We start from the raw sequence: 18,787 nt of genomic DNA on the forward strand, positions 1-18,787 counted from the left end.
ATACTGTTGAGTATAAAAAGTTAACAAACAATGGTTGTATTTCCAATTGTTGGGAATCAACATATATTTTAAGATGTGCAAACAAATGCCTATTTCTGTGAAATTAGATAGATGGCAAAACTGACAACGGTTTCAGCTAAACTACAGCTACTACTGGTTCTGTTGTTTCTTGCCTCACTTGCTTCTGATCTGTGCTAAGAGTCAAACAAGTGATCGACCAAGAATCCTCATGGGACCACTGAAAGCACATTCCAGCACCGATTCTCAGTGAACATTTGGTGTGGCCTGGTTATCTAGATCATTCCTTTTGGAACATTTAACTTCTGCTAATTATCTGAACTTCATGATGAAGAAATTGCTGCTATAAATTAAAGATGTGCCACTGAAGAAGAGCCTGAGGATGTTTCTTTAACATGTGGGGATCTCCACAGTATGGTCAAGTTAGAGCTTATTTGAATCAGTGGATTGGTAATGCTGACATGAACTGTTACTCTTCCTTAGTTTACATACAATTATGTTTGTAAAAGGCAGCAGAAAGACTAATGAAGATTTGAGGGATGAGTTCTCCTGTATTCCATACTACAGTCACTTTCAAGCTACTTCATGGGACCTTCACCTTGTCGACTAACACAAAGACAACATGGGGACAAAACTGAGAACATGACATCTGTATAAAAAATTGTGAATCTGATCAATGCACATTTTCATTCAAACCCTCTTGTAATATTACAATTGATGAAAGTCTAAGAATCAGTGGAGCATTTGGCAAATTTCAAGGGAATATATCCACTGAAAAATTTTATTCATATTATAATTATAAGTTGGGTCAAGCCCTATTACTATGGTATGTAACCTCTACTGGCTCTGTACGGTTTTAAACAAAAAGGTGCCAGCAGATGCTTCCTTAAAAGAACTGAGAAGTGTGTCTCAGTATGTCTGCAGACAATGAAGAACTTCCTGTTCCCTACAACCCAACCTGATTAGTAATTGCCCTTTCGACATACCAGAATTTTTTAGAGCTGAAAGATAACAATGAGGAGAAAAATCCTCAAATTGTACTTCTGTTTACATTTTCAGCTTATTTTATATTGCTGTCGGTAATTCAGGCTACACAGAACTACAAATTATTCTTTCCTGTAACACAACCAAATAAGATGTGGACACATTGAACCCAGCAGGATATCAGAACTTTTTCTAAATAAGAAACAAGAATGCAGCCTTTCAGTGTGTTTTAAGACATCATCAACCTTGTGGCCATAAGACTTACTTTAAAGCAACAGATGCTGTAAAGGGGATGTTCCTCATGAAGCAGGCATAGTAGTTGTCAAAACACAAATTATATCATGACTGAACTCATCACAGACAAAAAACTAAAGGAATTATGAATGCCACAAAATCATGCTGATCACCAGTGCAAGAAAGTTTCACTGCTTCAGGCATAGTACTGATCCTGACAGTCAGAAGTGCAGTAGATGTTCTCTTTAACCTCATTCTGAAAACAAGGACTACACAGCAGTCCTGTCTGTAACAACTACTCAAAAATATATACTTTAAGAAGATCCAAGAACAGTACCTAAAATAAGGCCACCACTTTATCAAATTAATTATTATCCAAATACTTGATGGTATAGAGTCCAAGCTACTGACAGTTTTTTTATATAAACTATAAATATGAAAATATATACAGTGTGTGGGGGAATGGAGGGGGGGGTTCTGATATGCTTCTTCATGTTCGTAAAGTTTTCCTTTTGTATCTTTGACAGAGATGAATATTGCAATCCTCAAGGAGAAATATCTGCCCACAGATCTTATCAGGGATCAAACTCAGAACCCCCTGAATGGCAGTCAAATGTCATAGTAAGAAACCACCAGGTCCCCTTACTTCTCAAGTATGAAGAATAATAACAGTAATAACAAAAAATCATCAAAAATGGATGAAATGACTTCTGTGAAGGTTTTGCTTTCATGTAATACCAATTCATGCCTATAGTAATGCCTGTTACATTCAACTTATATTTACTGCTTTTAATTGTGTGTCTATACATAATGGAATGCTGACAGCACATTCCCTTTCTGGCATGTAACTTTCTGTTTTGCAAAGAAAAGTATAAAATGTTTCTTTATGAACTGAGGGAGAACAATATCTGATGAATACAAAGATTCTTAATTTTTTCACCCTCTTCTTAACATTCTTCTAAATTCCAGAAAAAAGGAACAAGAAAACACATGATGAATAAAAAATATGATTCATTATTTCAATGCTTCAAACCAAAAATAATTATTCCTTCTTAAATACTAGGTCATCAACTATATGTTGTTACTGGTTTCAAGACATTTATAATTAATATATGCTGCAATTATCACGATTTTCCTCTTCTCATTGAAAATGTTTCACAGGGATTTCACATCCACTGCTCATTTTCATGGACTAATGATTAATTTACAACTAAAACAACTCACACGAAGTTAACTGACAGATTATCATGGTATAATGTTATGACATGAAATGCCATTATATCTTCAGATGAAATAATTACTTTTTTTAAATTGGAAGCCCTGCTCATGTGACAAAGCTTATTATTCAGTTGTTGGTCACATGAGAATAGTGGAACAGCATAGCTAATCATTTTACACAAGCTGGAATAGTCATTATTACAACTGAGTTAGCCACCGTTTGCTCATATCGATGTTAAACTGGGAAAATGAGGGTGGATGAGGAACAGAGAGATGGGAATAGGCCTAAAGCCTGCATTTTTATCTCTTACCTTTAAGCTTTATAAACTGTTTCATAACCCCACCTCCATCCCCAATGCACTATTCCCAGATCTACTGTTTTGCTTTTAATGCAAGCTCAAGAGATGTGAAATGCACTGTTAACATGATATGCAGTATGAGACTAGAACGGTGTAAGCATGAACATATGAAGCCTACCAAGGTATGTAACAAAACTGCAAATGATAATAACAAAATACAATTTTATTTTCCTTGTTATAACATGATCAATTCTTTGTTTTTTCTTTAAATGTACACCAGTGTTCTCATTCCAATATTACTATTTTTACACTACATGAAGAGCATTCTGGAAAAAGAGAAGAACAAAAACATGAATCAAAAAACTAACAGTTTCAGGTCAATACACACTTGACTTACACTTCAAGATTCCAGCCTGTTTATCTTCATTCTGCAGGTGTACCAGTGCATGATGTAGATATAACAATTTTGTTATTTTACTAATACAAGTATATGTCTCTTAAAAAATATGATACATTTTAAAGAATCACAACTGACACATTTCAGAAGACTGTCATACTAAACTTTGGTAATGATTCATGGTAATTACATGTTTTACCAGATTCACTGATGGTGCAATTAAAATCAACTTGAAAGGTCTACGGTATTAAGTTTTACAATTATACTTCCTGTTAACACTGAAGGCAAAAAATAAAAATACTGATGTAGTGTACAATCGCACATTTTCTTTAAACAGTTTTATAAACTGTACCACAAAAATGAGCTGGATTTAATCACTGCTGTAATGGCAATAAAATTTTGCCAAATTTATGGCTCAATTCTTCATCAGATTTTCAGTTAGTATATTATTTACAATGATACTACTCAATCAGTTGATTTTTAGTTGAAAATGTTATACCTATGGAAATTCAATAAAAGGACAGAATTTTGCTTCTAACTTTCAAGTTCACACATATAATTTAACATTAAAATAAACATATCAAGCGTGACCTTCTCCTTAGTGGTATCAGCTGAGATATCTAGCACAGATTTCATCTTCAGGTGGTTCAGATAAATTAACTTCTGAAAGTATGCAATGTTTAACTATGTGGCCAAGTTCTCAAGTTTCCCATACCAAAATGCTGGTAAACAGGAATGTTCTCCTTGCTTTACTTAATGCACTAGTTTTGAGACAGCAAAGATAAACAAAACAAACTCTGTGGTTTCAATCTGCAAGTGAACTATACTGACTGAGCAACCGCTTCTTGTCGGAAAAGTGAGTGCCAACTTCAGTGGATAGAGGGTGTCATGTGGTGAGTGCAACGAATCCCCATGGCCATTAATTTCAGTTTTCTAGACCGGAGCAGCTTTTTCCTTGAAACAGTTCCTCAGTTATCCTCACGAGGCTGAATGGACCTTGCCCCAGCTGCACTACTTCTCAGAAAATCTGGTAGTGCCAGGAACTGAACCAAGACCTCTGGATCTGTAGTCAGGAACTCTAACCACTAGACCACAGAGGCACATAATCACAAGGTAGAGACACAAAATTATTTTGGCAAACAACCAAAAGGACAATAAAGAAGTCATCTCTTTTCTTTATGAGTTATGCTGTGATTTGACTGCTTCTGAGTTCAAACTTTATGCTCTCTAACACACCACATAAATTTAATGGACTTCACTGTCAGACTGTTAGTAATTTTAAGTATCATTATTCAGACAACATTATGAATATAATGTTTACTTTTAGAGAGACTGGATTGCACATGAGATATTCACATCAGACTTAGGCAAATACAGCACTTATCGTATGATCCATAATATAATTTGCAACATTTGTTCTTACACATATTCAAAGATTGTCACTGCATTGAAAACTGACACAATAAGGACCATGTTTTTTGCAGCAGATTGTTATTTGTACATCTCTACTCATCATGTACACACAACACACCATTTTGATGTTGACTCAGTTCTACTGCTTATTACACTGGATGACTGTGGGCAATGCTGCTTGATGTTTCAGAGGTATAGCCTGGCTCTAGTTTCAGGGTTGAAGTGTGTAAGGTTAGTGAATTTCTGTGTATATAGTGTGTATGTTCAAGTTTTGAAAAGATGAGGTTGGGGAGGATGAGAGAAGAGTGGGGGTTGGTGCATCATCAGGACCAAGAGGTACAGTGAATCAGGATAGTTGTGCAACCAACACTTTCAAAGGCTATGGAGTGCAGTAGAAAATAGTGAGCAACTGATGTTCCCATGCAGTCACAAATCCAAGTGCTCATGCACCCAACAAGACTCTGAAACACAACACCCTATATATACACAGAAATTCACCCACCTTACGTACACTGACCATGAAGATGGAGGCAGTATATACCTCTAAAACATCAGCAACATGCCCATATCCACATGGTGTAACAACCCAAGAACAAAATTTACATCAACTGCTAATTACTGTGAAAGCTTAAAATCAGTAACAGGCCATTTTCTAATTCAACGTTTCCAGTTGATGGGTTTTGGGTTTTATACACAGTTTACCTTTGAAAAGGAGGGCAAAAAAAAAGATTTCTTTTTTGCAATATTCATTATGTTAAGTTATGTTTCATATTTTGCGAAATATCAACCAACATTTTACAAGAAACTGTGGATATTTCAATTAAATATCCTATTTAATGCTAGATATGATTACAAAGTCTGACTGAAACACAAAACAATAGTAGTACTCATATATAACTGGACTGTCATTCTGGTTCTGCCAGTATAGTTAAAATTATTGACCAGTGCTGACCGAAATATATAAACACACAAGTTATACTGCATGATATATTGGTAATACTTTTCCTTCAATGGGGGCTGCTAATTTTTGTAAGAAACAGCAATACTCTTCATATTTGTTCTTGATGAAAAATAGTTTTAAAACACATAACAACAATACTTAAATTCAATATGCTTAAAATACTGCATACAAACAGCATAATAAATAGGAAATGTCATTAGAATAACACTACCTGAACAAAATACTGTAATTATTTCAGATACCATTCCAATAATTCTGCAGTTTACTATTACTGTGGTTCCAATTACAGATTCAACTTTCACTCCAAGTTATAAACTGTTTCATATTTAGATGCTTGAAAGATCTAGCAAACAATCTAACATACATCAGCAAATGCACAAATCATTCTGAGGAATTTCTTTGTAAGTTAGATACTGACTTGTGTCTGTAACCACATAATTTCTTTTTGTCCAGAACATTTGCAACACTTTCTCTACCCATAACAGTCCCATGTATTTATCTGGTTCCTCTGCTAGGTACTGAAACTTTATCATTATAAAAACTTAATACCATATAACAGAACTTATTCATACATCCATCATCACAAAGATGAGTAACAAAATTGAAAATTTCTATTATTTGTGACATAATGCTGTGTAGTCAGTTGAAAGCAAACCAATATTTTACAGGAACATGCAGTCTCCATCTTCAAGCTGGAGGAGTAAGCCTAGCATGAAACCAGTATGAAGCATGCACCAAGCAGGTTTACTCTTCATCTCTGAAGATGGAGGTGACATGTTACTCCAAAATGTAAGATGAATGTCAACACACTATACCATGTTACATCCAAGAAAACAGAACTCTTCATAGATACTAGTGCGAGAATCTCAAATACTATATGATAACAAAATTTATGTTTCATATTTGCACATTATGTAAAATCCATTAGAGATATCACAGTGTCTTTTTCCCATTCTTCTTCCCTTGTGTTACCAAAATATTTAAAACACTGTTCTTTTACGAATATATATAGTGTTTGCCTTATAAGTATAATAAATTTTATTTATAAGAAAGTTAAAATTAAAGTTGTCCCTATACCTAAATTAAAGGTTAGAGTCTTCAGCACTAAATGGAGGTTAATGGTATAGTGCATGCTTGAGATGCTCTGCTCTTCAGTAATGAAACTTTACAACCCCTGGATAGGAGGCTGTGTTAGTCTTGGGGACATTTTGGATGTGGTGGTGAAGACAGAAATCCTAGCCCATTGTCTCTCACATTACTGAAATATAAGAAACTCAAAATCCATTTTATTTCAACTCTTGAGGGAATTCTGAATTAATCTTCAACTGATCATATCAAAGAACATGAACATGTGAGATACTGCTATCATGTTCACTGTTGTCTCGTAATGTGGGAGCACTTGATTCCTTCACCTGACCATACAGGNAGGACCAAGAGGTACAGTGAATCAGGATAGTTGTGCAACCAACACTTTCAAAGGCTATGGAGTGCAGTAGAAAATAGTGAGCAACTGATGTTCCCATGCAGTCACAAATCCAAGTGCTCATGCACCCAACAAGACTCTGAAACACAACACCCTATATATACACAGAAATTCACCCACCTTACGTACACTGACCATGAAGATGGAGGCAGTATATACCTCTAAAACATCAGCAACATGCCCATATCCACATGGTGTAACAACCCAAGAACAAAATTTACATCAACTGCTAATTACTGTGAAAGCTTAAAATCAGTAACAGGCCATTTTCTAATTCAACGTTTCCAGTTGATGGGTTTTGGGTTTTATACACAGTTTACCTTTGAAAAGGAGGGCAAAAAAAAAGATTTCTTTTTTGCAATATTCATTATGTTAAGTTATGTTTCATATTTTGCGAAATATCAACCAACATTTTACAAGAAACTGTGGATATTTCAATTAAATATCCTATTTAATGCTAGATATGATTACAAAGTCTGACTGAAACACAAAACAATAGTAGTACTCATATATAACTGGACTGTCATTCTGGTTCTGCCAGTATAGTTAAAATTATTGACCAGTGCTGACCGAAATATATAAACACACAAGTTATACTGCATGATATATTGGTAATACTTTTCCTTCAATGGGGGCTGCTAATTTTTGTAAGAAACAGCAATACTCTTCATATTTGTTCTTGATGAAAAATAGTTTTAAAACACATAACAACAATACTTAAATTCAATATGCTTAAAATACTGCATACAAACAGCATAATAAATAGGAAATGTCATTAGAATAACACTACCTGAACAAAATACTGTAATTATTTCAGATACCATTCCAATAATTCTGCAGTTTACTATTACTGTGGTTCCAATTACAGATTCAACTTTCACTCCAAGTTATAAACTGTTTCATATTTAGATGCTTGAAAGATCTAGCAAACAATCTAACATACATCAGCAAATGCACAAATCATTCTGAGGAATTTCTTTGTAAGTTAGATACTGACTTGTGTCTGTAACCACATAATTTCTTTTTGTCCAGAACATTTGCAACACTTTCTCTACCCATAACAGTCCCATGTATTTATCTGGTTCCTCTGCTAGGTACTGAAACTTTATCATTATAAAAACTTAATACCATATAACAGAACTTATTCATACATCCATCATCACAAAGATGAGTAAGAAAATTGAAAATTTCTATTATTTGTGACATAATGCTGTGTAGTCAGTTGAAAGCAAACCAATATTTTACAGGAACATGCAGTCTCCATCTTCAAGCTGGAGGAGTAAGCCTAGCATGAAACCAGTATGAAGCATGCACCAAGCAGGTTTACTCTTCATCTCTGAAGATGGAGGTGACATGTTCCTCCAAAATGTAAGATGAATGTCAACACACTATACCATGTTACATCCAAGAAAACAGAACTCTTCATAGATACTAGTGCGAGAATCTCAAATACTATATGATAACAAAATTTATGTTTCATATTTGCACATTATGTAAAATCCATTAGAGATATCACAGTGTCTTTTTCCCATTCTTCTTCCCTTGTGTTACCAAAATATTTAAAACACTGTTCTTTTACGAATATATATAGTGTTTGCCTTATAAGTATAATAAATTTTATTTATAAGAAAGTTAAAATTAAAGTTGTCCCTATACCTAAATTAAAGGTTAGAGTCTTCAGCACTAATGGAGGTTAATGGTATAGTGCATGCTTGAGATGCTCTGCTCTTCAGTAATGAAACTTTACAACCCCTGGATAGGAGGCTGTGTTAGTCTTGGGGACATTTTGGATGTGGTGGTGAAGACAGAAATCCTAGCCCATTGTCTCTCACATTACTGAAATATAAGAAACTCAAAATCCATTTTATTTCAACTCTTGAGGGAATTCTGAATTAATCTTCAACTGATCATATCAAAGAACATCAACATGTGAGATACTGCTATCATGTTCACTGTTGTCTCGTAATGTGGGAGCACTTGATTCCTTCACCTGACCATACAGGGAAATCAGGGAGGTTTATGAGACTGTTAACTGAAGACAGTCATCATGAACTAACCTTATAAGGTTAGACCTCTAAACAGAATCTAAATAAGTTACATTTGTTGAAATATTAGTTAGGTTTAAATGATGCTTATATTAACTATATTAAATAATTCATATATGCCTCAAGGAATTCAGTCTACTTCATTTCCTATTAAGATTACTTTTCATGGTTTATCATTTTCAATGGGTATTATCATATATATCCAAAACTTAATGAAGCAGTTTCTTAAACAGTGACTTCTAAAACCTTTTAAAATATCTGCTTCTACTTATCATTATTCTTTTCTACTTAAATTACCAAGGTCATGGGAATGTAACAACATGGGAAAGTTGAACAAGTGAATAATTGATTGCTATGAAAGGTATTTCTGGCAATATATTGTGACATGTTGCCTAAAAGCCGGACTATGGAACATCCATCATGGCACAAATGGGAAGGAGAACGCATACTTCAGTGTTCGTTGCTGGTCAACGGAAAACATTTCCTACACAACGGAATGTAATGCAATACTGGAATTCTAACAGTAAGTTTCCATGGCTACAATGAATTGTTCAAAGCACTGTATGACAACGGGAAAACCAAACTGTTGAGAAAGATGTTCCATAAGCAGTCTGCAAAAGGCTTATTTAAGGAGGTACATTCAACCATGTACCAGTGGAAAGTGGAGTTCCAGCAGTCGCCAAGCAGATCAGCAGGCACTTCACCGAGATTAAAGGTGCAAGAAGAATTGTGATAGTGAAGAAGAAATGTCTCGAGGATGTTATCGGTGATAATAACTGTACTTGTGTCTGTAAAAGAGTGTGTCCAATAAATATTCGCTGAAATCCGGAAACCCACGTGAATTATTGTCAAATTACCTAGGAAACACATGACAACATTTTAGCAGCATCTGTGCATGGTAATTTGCTCTACATTAACACCACTTCTCTTTTTACATGGGATGTGAATTAGCCATTAAACTCATTTTATAATGCTTTCATAGGTAACAATTATCAATACCCAACAAGTTTTGGAAAAAAAAATTAGTCTTCAACTACATTAATTCTCATAATTTAACAGAGCTTCTAACTGCACATTATATTATGAAATGTACTTCTTTCACTTCCAAATGATCCTGAACATACACGTAAAAAACAGAAAACAAATTAAATGTTGTACTGCTTGTTATCACGTGTGGAATGTAAAAGTCATATAACAGGTGTATAAAAGTGAAAGAAGTTAAAATATACAATATTTACGCATGTATAGGCCGCGTGCGTCTATAGGCCGCAGCACAATTTTCAGACAGAAATTATAGAAAAAATAATTTTCTTGGAATATTATTTCAGGAGTAGAAATTATTCCGAAATTTGGTAACGTTAATTTTTTTTAAATGAAGTGTGATTTCGAATATTTCGAATATAAGCCGCACCCCAGTTTTCCTCTTGAATTTTTGGCAAAAAATGTGTGGCCTATACATGCGTAAATACAGTATTCCATATTTATATCACAAAATATCATACATAAGTAGTTTACACATGAAGTATTTAACAATATTAATACATTATAATACTCTTCAAAATAAATAATCTCAACATAAAACAACAAGTATCACAAAAAAAAAAAATTGTTCTTTAAAATTTGAACCATACTAGTCATAATACATGCACAACTTAATTATACATTTTGAGCCTAATTTTGATTTTAAATATTAACGCATTCTTCCTGTGTACTGACCAGTACAAAATCAGTGGCTTGGATTTGTGACATGAATGAGTTCAAAATATGATATACAGTGTGAAGAACACTGGTTTGGAAGCATTGCGTGGGGCGATATGGAACTTTACAACATTTCAAGAAATCATTTTTGTGTAATACACATTAAGGGAGTACTGGATGCTATTTACTTACTTAAATCTTCGAGATCTAAGGTGCTGACTTTTGGCAAAATGAGCAATATTCAGAGTCTACCAAATAATTGACGTCTGTATGGAATGTAGTTCATTTGCCAAAAATTCAGTCATCCCCACATACCTTCTTCCACAGTGAAAAGTACAGGGTATTTCGGATCTGACACAAATTAATGTGAAGTTCAGACATGCCAAGAATGAAGATACAGAGAGAAGAGGCAGGAAAAATAAGATAAAGCATACATAATGAAATATTCACTAATTGTAATTTTTAACAATATGAATTACACTAATATCACAAAATGAAACCTAATCTTACATAACATAACTGATAACAAGAACTGTTGTTTATGAAAATTATATATCCTGGTCTAAATTAACCCAATAAATGTGAAAACTGAGAAGAACAAAAATACTCATTACTGTCATATGACACATGATGCTCTGATGCTGTAACAGTTTGCAAAACTCATTAGTTGAACTGAATACTCTGTATGTGGAAGGTACAAAGATGAAGGAGGATAGGGCTGTGATACACAGCACTGGTAAGAGTACGGTCATTCCTACTACTCTACAGCGGAATTTTTTAATACTCTAATTAATCCTAAAATTAAATTCAAAAATATGTCAGAGATGCAATGTCTAAAGAAGTTTTTCATCTTTTCATTTTCTGTTGCTAGAGAAGTTCAGGGTTTCCATTCCCCTTTAAAGTTCATACCATTACCCCCCTAATATGATTCCAAATGATGTAGTGTTTTTCCATTGCCTGTTAATGATATACCTGAACCACTGACAAGGGCCACTTCATGAGCCTGACTCAGTACTTAACATGTACCTTTCGTCCATTTACATACAGAGAATAGAGCAATTAGTATATCTTACAAGTTATATTATCAAATTATATTTTAAAAATGATACTGATATTTCTAAATAACAATATCTGTGGTAGTAGGAACTGAAGTTTCGATATTATTGACACAAAATCATGTAATTTGATCCTATCCTCAGTCAACTAAATAAAATCCATATCTTCGTAACATATTTTGTAAAAATGCATTCCAGCATTATCCTTTCATATCCCTCTTTCAGGCGGGCACTCTCCAAAAGAATTTCCAACCGCCAAATATATTCAGTCCTTGTTTTCCTTGTGTAGGAAAGATATACTTGCATATCCAGCCTATCAAAACCTTATCGAGCTGACTATGTAATACTGCTAGAAGAACCCAAAAACATTAAGAAGATTTTCACTATATAATTTCTTCCATGCCGATCATGGTGGATGCGCAGTCTAAGGCATGAACAGTCTTCGCTCACTCAAATACTGGGATTGTGGGCTTGAATCCCACTCAAGGCATGGATGTCTGTGCATGCATTAATTTTTTTGTATTGTCCTATGTGTAGGTAGTGGCCTTGCAATGGGCTGATCATTCATCCAAGAAATCCTACGGTCTATGTAAAAAAGGTTACAAAACTGATGAAGAGGCCTGGGACCAACAAAGGGCTATAGAGATACTAAAGAATGAATGAATGAATGAATGAAATTTCTTCCATAGTCCACTCATTTTATCTGTCAGATCCAAATATTTTTGTTATGGCTTTGTTTTCAAGTATTTGCAATTTATGTTATTTCCTCAAATTAGAAAACAATGCTTCATAACCATATAAATTAATAGGAAATACAGCAGCAGTCCATACACCATAGGTCACATGTAAAAGTGATGTTGTGACCGCCCATTATTAAGTATATATACTAGCACCAGCCACCTCTAAAACTGATCTTCATCTTGAGCACTACCCAGTCCACAAAGGGGTGGAACTCTACTATAAGCATGAAAATTGGCACAGTCCTGATCTAGACAGTGGAGTTACGATGAACTTAAGGGTTTGATGTTACATTCTACTGATCACTTGTAATACATAAATTGTTACAAAGAACGCCCAGTCTTAGAACTAACCCCCAAGTTTCAGTTTACAGCTCAGGTCCAAGACCACTCAACCAAGCTGACCAACAGAACCCACTAATACTCAATCCAGTTTATGCAACAAAGGCAAACAACTTAATTATAACCTATTTGTAAAATCTCTTTAGAAAAATTAAGTTTTCATACTGATGCTGTTATACTGATTGTCCATAATTAATACAACAAAGGCAAACTTAATTATAACCTATTTGTAAAATCTCTTTAGAAAAATTAAGTTTTCATACTGATGCTGTTATACTGATTGTCCATAATTAATATATATAACATAATTGTAAGGTGTCAAAATATCTTTGAGGTCTCGTAATCATCAGATAATAAATTATTATGTTGCCATAAAGTTATTAGAATCTATGGTTACGACATGACTGGGGAATTCCCATACTTCAGGTCTTCTTGCATGCATGACTTTTCTCTACTTTAGGTATGACAGAGCCTCAAAGATATTTTAGTTAGCCAATAATACCTCTGTGGCAGAACTATGAGTTCAGGATCATCTGGTAAAACCAATTATCTCTCCATTAACAGCAGAGGTGTTCATATATTAGTACAGTAATTCCTTATGACAGTTATCCATATCTAAAATATAATAAGCTATCATACAGCTTATGTCACTCCCAAGTGAAACATTCTGTAAATAATAATGAATTAAAAATACTGTCACATAAATAAAAAGAAATCAGGCCAAATGCAACAAAATAAAAGGCACAATATTCGCAAGTTGTTGTAGCATGACATTCTGTTCTATTAAACTTAACCATGCTGATTCCATTTAAAACTTATAAATGTACAGGGCACTTTGATTGCAAGGTACTATTTCTTCTCATCCTGCGACATCAAAATGAACACACCCCGCATGAAGTTTCTTCACTGCTTTCCTGGCTTCTCCGTGTGAATACTTGCAGCAATTGACAATGAACCCTGCACAAGCACATGAATGTAACACCGAAGAGTCATCCACATTCGATAAATTAACATTAGGAAATATATACATCAAGATGCGCTTGGACAGTCAAAGTTAACTTCCCAGATCTGCCTTTCTGAGCTGGATCCTGATTTGCGTTAATCCAAGTCTGATAGTAAAACAGGCATATAAATAAAGAAGAAGGCAGTCTTCTGGGATCTGGCGGCACGTATTCTTTGTTTCAGCCGACGTTTCGGAGGAACGTATCGCCTCCATCTTCAGGGCAGTTGAATTGCATTGCGAATGCAGAGAGCAGTAGCTGTAATGATTAGGAAGTGAAAAGCGCTACTTTATGTAGGAAGTAGGAGGGGGGGGTTAGGGAGAGAGGACCAATGGGAACAGTGAAGAGCGATTAAGGCCATATATGGTCAGGGGGACTGGGGGGGGGAACTGCCAGTGAATCCAGGCATTACAGCTACTGCTCTCTGTATTCGCAACGCAATTCAACTGCCCTGAAGATGGAGGCGATACGTTCCTCCGAAACGTCGGCTCAAACACAGAATACACGGTGCCAGATCCCAGAAGACGACTTTCTTCATACTCATCGCCGTGAAAACCTCAAAACTTACACAGGCATATAAATAACTTATATGCTATAAGCACATGCCAACACACACATACATTAAAATATTCCTTAAAAATCTGGTTCTGCATAATTAAATGGTCCTAACAAAAGCCTTCTGAGGTTATCCTTCTCACACTTAAACATACATATTACATAAAAACAACTGATAGTGGAATCTGTTAGTAATGCAAACTCACCTTATTCTAATATTTGATTCCCACTGGACCTCCCCATCACAGTTCCAGACACTGACTCCCGGTATAAGCCTGCGTGAAGGGAACTCTGGATTAGAGACTGGAGCTGGAAGTGCTCGGAATGTGAACTCTCTGGCACGATGGACTTCCACAAAAGGCAAATCAAACTGAAATGAATGGAATGAAATTTGGATCAGTCAAATAAACCTGGACTGGCCAACACCATTGTTGTAAATGACAAGCTGTCTTATTGACACGATGTTTGCGTTGTCACATCACAGAACTAGGAATAACATGATCTACATATAAAAATTTCACATGTACACAGGACCATAATTACACAAATGTTTTAAAACACAAAGCAATAACAGACCAGTTCAAATGTCTTAATGTCTCTGGCAAATATATGTAAATAACTGTTTGCTCACATTCATAAACGTAAGACGGATTTCTTTTTATTTAAAATTTAATTTCATTTAGCTGAATTCAATTGGACCGCCTCTGTGGTCTAGTGGTCAGAGTTCCTGGCTACAGATCCAGAGGTCCAGGTTCCCGGTGCTACCAATTTTCTGAGAAGTATTGGATCTGGAATGGGGTCCACTCAGCCTCATGAGGAAAACTGAGGAGCTATTTCAACGAAATAGCGGCGCCAGTCTAGAAACCCAAAATTAACAGCCGTGGGGATTTGTTGAGCTGACCATGTGACACCTTCTATCTGCTAAAATTGGCACTATAGACAGAGTCACATAACTTCGAACAAGACCCCGCATTCCTAGTCAAGTACCATGCATAGCTTGTGGTGGGAGGAGTTTCTTAACACTCGTTCTTCCACTGGCTGCCTGTCACTTCTCACACTCTCCACCCCCTTGTCTGAAATTTTGAAGTTACGTGACACTTGCTATAACTTCGCCAACAAGCAGTGGTCGCTTGGTCAGTATAGTTCGCTTGCAGACTAAAAGCACGGAGTTTTTTTTAATTCAGTTGATTAATTTGATGTTGACTGTGCCCACAACTATACATCTTAAATTTCTTAATACATAACTCAATGAGGGATGTATTCAAGATATCTCAATTCATAACATTCAGCCACCTAAGACAATGTGCACAACATGACTGCTCCTGAAAATTAAATTGCATAAGCATTCCACTGGACATACTCATGGCAGCAGGTCTGAAGATCAGAACCTGCTGACTACATTTCTCTTCTTTATTTATCTAAGGCATACATTTTCCCTAATGCCTTACTTTGTTAGTGACTTGTTTATACTGACACTAACATGTGTGAAGTATAGTAATGATATATGTAGAATGCTTGCAAAGACATCAAACAAAAGAATTCTTTACCTGATATCACATCATGACTAAAATACAAGGTCATTAAAAACGTATTTTGGAAGAATGAATTTACATGATTCTACTTTTAAAATACACACAAAAAAGGAAACTATCATAAGTCAATTACATAGGTTCTGAGTAAGCATTTTTCATTGAGGATTAACAAGTTTATTATCAAGTTTCTGGTAACTGTCCCATTGTCGATGGTGGTCAAAGTCCAGAAACCCAGTAAGCCAAAAAAAAAAAAAAAAACTTAACAAAAGTTTACAAATGACCTTCTGAGGTGTTTCTTGTATGCCACATTTACCACTAGAAAACAATAACTCAGTGTTCAATGCCAATGGATTGCTTATTCTCAAGAACCATAAAAAACTACATACCACATTTTTTTCTTTACTGGACAGACGTAAAAGCAACTTCAGATTGTTCAGCAAGTGTGTGTGCTTTATAATTAGCACATCCACACAACCATCTCCTAAGTGGCAAAATGGGGATATACCATTTGGACTACGTGTACATGCACAAGACACATTAGCACCACTGACCATGAAGAATTTCCCACGAAATGTCTTCAATTCTGTAAATAAACATAATTTTCTTTCAGTTCATATAACATCTAGTACAAAGATATATCACATTTAAAAACTTGCATTATAAGTGTTTATGTAATGAAGTGAATGTATTTCTTTTCATCATGTGTTTTCCCATATAAATATTGTGACGTATTTGCGCTATGCAGGAAAACCCATCCCCCCGCCAGCAGTGACTTAACACCTTCGGTGCACTGCCATTGCTACGGTAATAGGCCAGTCAACACCCCGCCCACTTCCGCGGTGACATAACACGGGATGCCGCCGTTGCTACTCTGCAGTAAACAACTCCCGACAGCGTTGCTAGGCTATCGGCAAACACGGCGTCAGACAACAGTGGTGCCCATTATGTAACTGTTTTCTGTGCTGTCCGTAACTGGGCTAAATAAGGAGCAGCGAAGACTATTCAAGAGTTAGTTACGAGTTAGCCAGGGAGTCAGTCAACCAGTCAGTTGTAGGCCAAGTACTTGTAATACTGCAGATGGAAGTAGTTGTGAAATTGTGAATTTGTGATTGTAAGAGCGAGTGTGAAATAAAATTCGCTATATCCAATAAGGCGTGAAGTTATTTGTCGCGTTATACACCCAACACGTGACAATATAAATGTTCTTCTTTGAAAATACCTCATCACAGAATTTAATACTGGAAAGTCTTTCTAAATTATGAAGAAATATGGCAGGTCAGTCAATAATACTGAATGCTCTGAGTTCCATTCCCTGGTAGCCATGGAATTTTTCCTCCTCACTATCATATCTTGGGGGGGAGGGGGGATGACAATCCTTATTCTGTTTATTGCACCCAGCAGAATGAGAGCCCCACTGCTCCATCTCTCCAATTCTTCTGTCATCACAGTTGCTACATGGCCAGCCTATTCTTATCCACAGTTCTGTTAACACTAGGTGGCAATGTAAATGCCTGGAGTCATTTACCTTAGGCCACTCCAATGTAACAGCATTACTCTGAAGCCAAGCACTACACCATTCCATGCCCACAGTTTTCTGCTGCCAGCTCCAGAGAAATTCAAGGAAGATCAGTTCCACACATTCTTGAATATAAATGTTTCTACAAGCAGTGTGTTCCTAGCTTTCAGTGACAATATTCTTCTTGTCTGTTATAAGCAATGCTTTTACATCAGCCAGTAGTGTTTTTTCAGTTCTGAATTAGGGATGATGGGGTTGGAGAGGTTGTTGATGAATTGAAGAATGACTGACTTGATAAATAACATGGCTAGGCAAAATGATTCTGGAAAAAAGAGAACAAAAATTCTTTCTAAACAAGGAGGCTGAACAGAATACGAAGCCTGTCGGTCACCTCCATCTTCTGGCAAAATCCCTATACTACAAGCATGGTGCTTAGGTTAAGGGATACATTTCTTACCACTGAAAATGTTCATTATCGAATTTTGGGAACTCCAGTCTTTTCTGAGGTGATGCTTATGAATATAAAGTAGTCAAATAGAGCAAAGCTTTGCTGTTCTCTATCTTCTTCTAGCAATATTTCCATTTTTATATTGGGTCAATTGAAAAAAATATATAAAACTCCTTCCTTGATGCCTTTCAGTACTTTGCTAAATAATCTTGTTATGGGTAATCTTGTATGTTTCTTACTTTCAAATTCTAATTCTAACACTCTTCTCAGTATCTTTGTCCTGTCTTATTATTTTTATATGATCACCCCACTGTAATCATTTATTATCTAACTCCTTAAAATTCTGAATTATCATTTTTTCCCTTGAAATGTCATTTCTAATTCCAGCCCTTCTTATTTTTTTAATACTTCTAAAAAGTTTCATAATCAGGCAGTGGATTTTCCTTTTGTTTCTCTTTGTAAGGGTCCATATTTTGGGGTTACATCAATTTAAACTATCTTTTATAAACTGTTTTATATCTATTCCATAACATTCCTCTTATAATTTAATGAAGCTTACAACTAGCTAGTACTCTTTTATTGTTCTCTCCATCAATTTTCCCTTCTAAATTTCTTTGTATCCCGTAAAATTATGTTTTTGGTTAGAGTATATGAAAAGCTGGGTTAAGAGGCAAAAAGGGGACTATAAAATATGATGAAAGGAGTTATTCTTCATAATTTAGAAATATAAAACAAGAGCGTTATGCTCCGTTCATGTGCAGCAACCTGATCAATGTCCATGATTTATTCTGACCGTCTTACAGTGCATACATTTATTCACCTTACTCTTCTCTCTTGCACTACATGTTTCA

General features: G+C 35.4%; 1 protein-coding gene and 1 long non-coding RNA gene across 3 annotated transcripts in view; one reads left to right on the forward strand and one right to left on the reverse strand.

Annotated features, from left to right (window-relative positions):
• The first annotated feature begins 4,209 nt into the window (after nt 1-4,209).
• LOC117282933 lies at nt 4,210-9,701 on the forward strand. The gene is made up of 2 exons (XR_004513872.1): nt 4,210-4,899; nt 6,962-9,701. It is a non-coding gene; the product is annotated as an uncharacterized LOC117282933 (long non-coding RNA).
• A 751-nt stretch (nt 9,702-10,452) lies between these two features.
• Nucleotides 10,453-18,787, reverse strand: part of LOC111870120 (ceramide kinase) — a 58,460-nt gene continuing 50,125 nt past the window's right edge. For both annotated transcript variants that reach the window (XM_023862270.2, XM_023862186.2), the window contains 3 exons: nt 16,359-16,555; nt 14,647-14,810; nt 10,453-13,841 (listed from right to left, as the gene is read on the reverse strand). In XM_023862270.2, the coding sequence (XP_023718038.1) occupies nt 13,757-13,841; nt 14,647-14,810; nt 16,359-16,555 (446 nt within the window). In that variant the 3' untranslated portion in view covers nt 10,453-13,756. The remainder of the gene's footprint in view (nt 13,842-14,646; nt 14,811-16,358; nt 16,556-18,787) is intronic.

Source organism: Cryptotermes secundus, unplaced genomic scaffold (assembly GCF_002891405.2).
Source record: "Cryptotermes secundus unplaced genomic scaffold, Csec_1.0 scaffold112, whole genome shotgun sequence".
Classification (NCBI taxonomy): Eukaryota; Metazoa; Arthropoda; class Insecta; order Blattodea; family Kalotermitidae; genus Cryptotermes; species Cryptotermes secundus.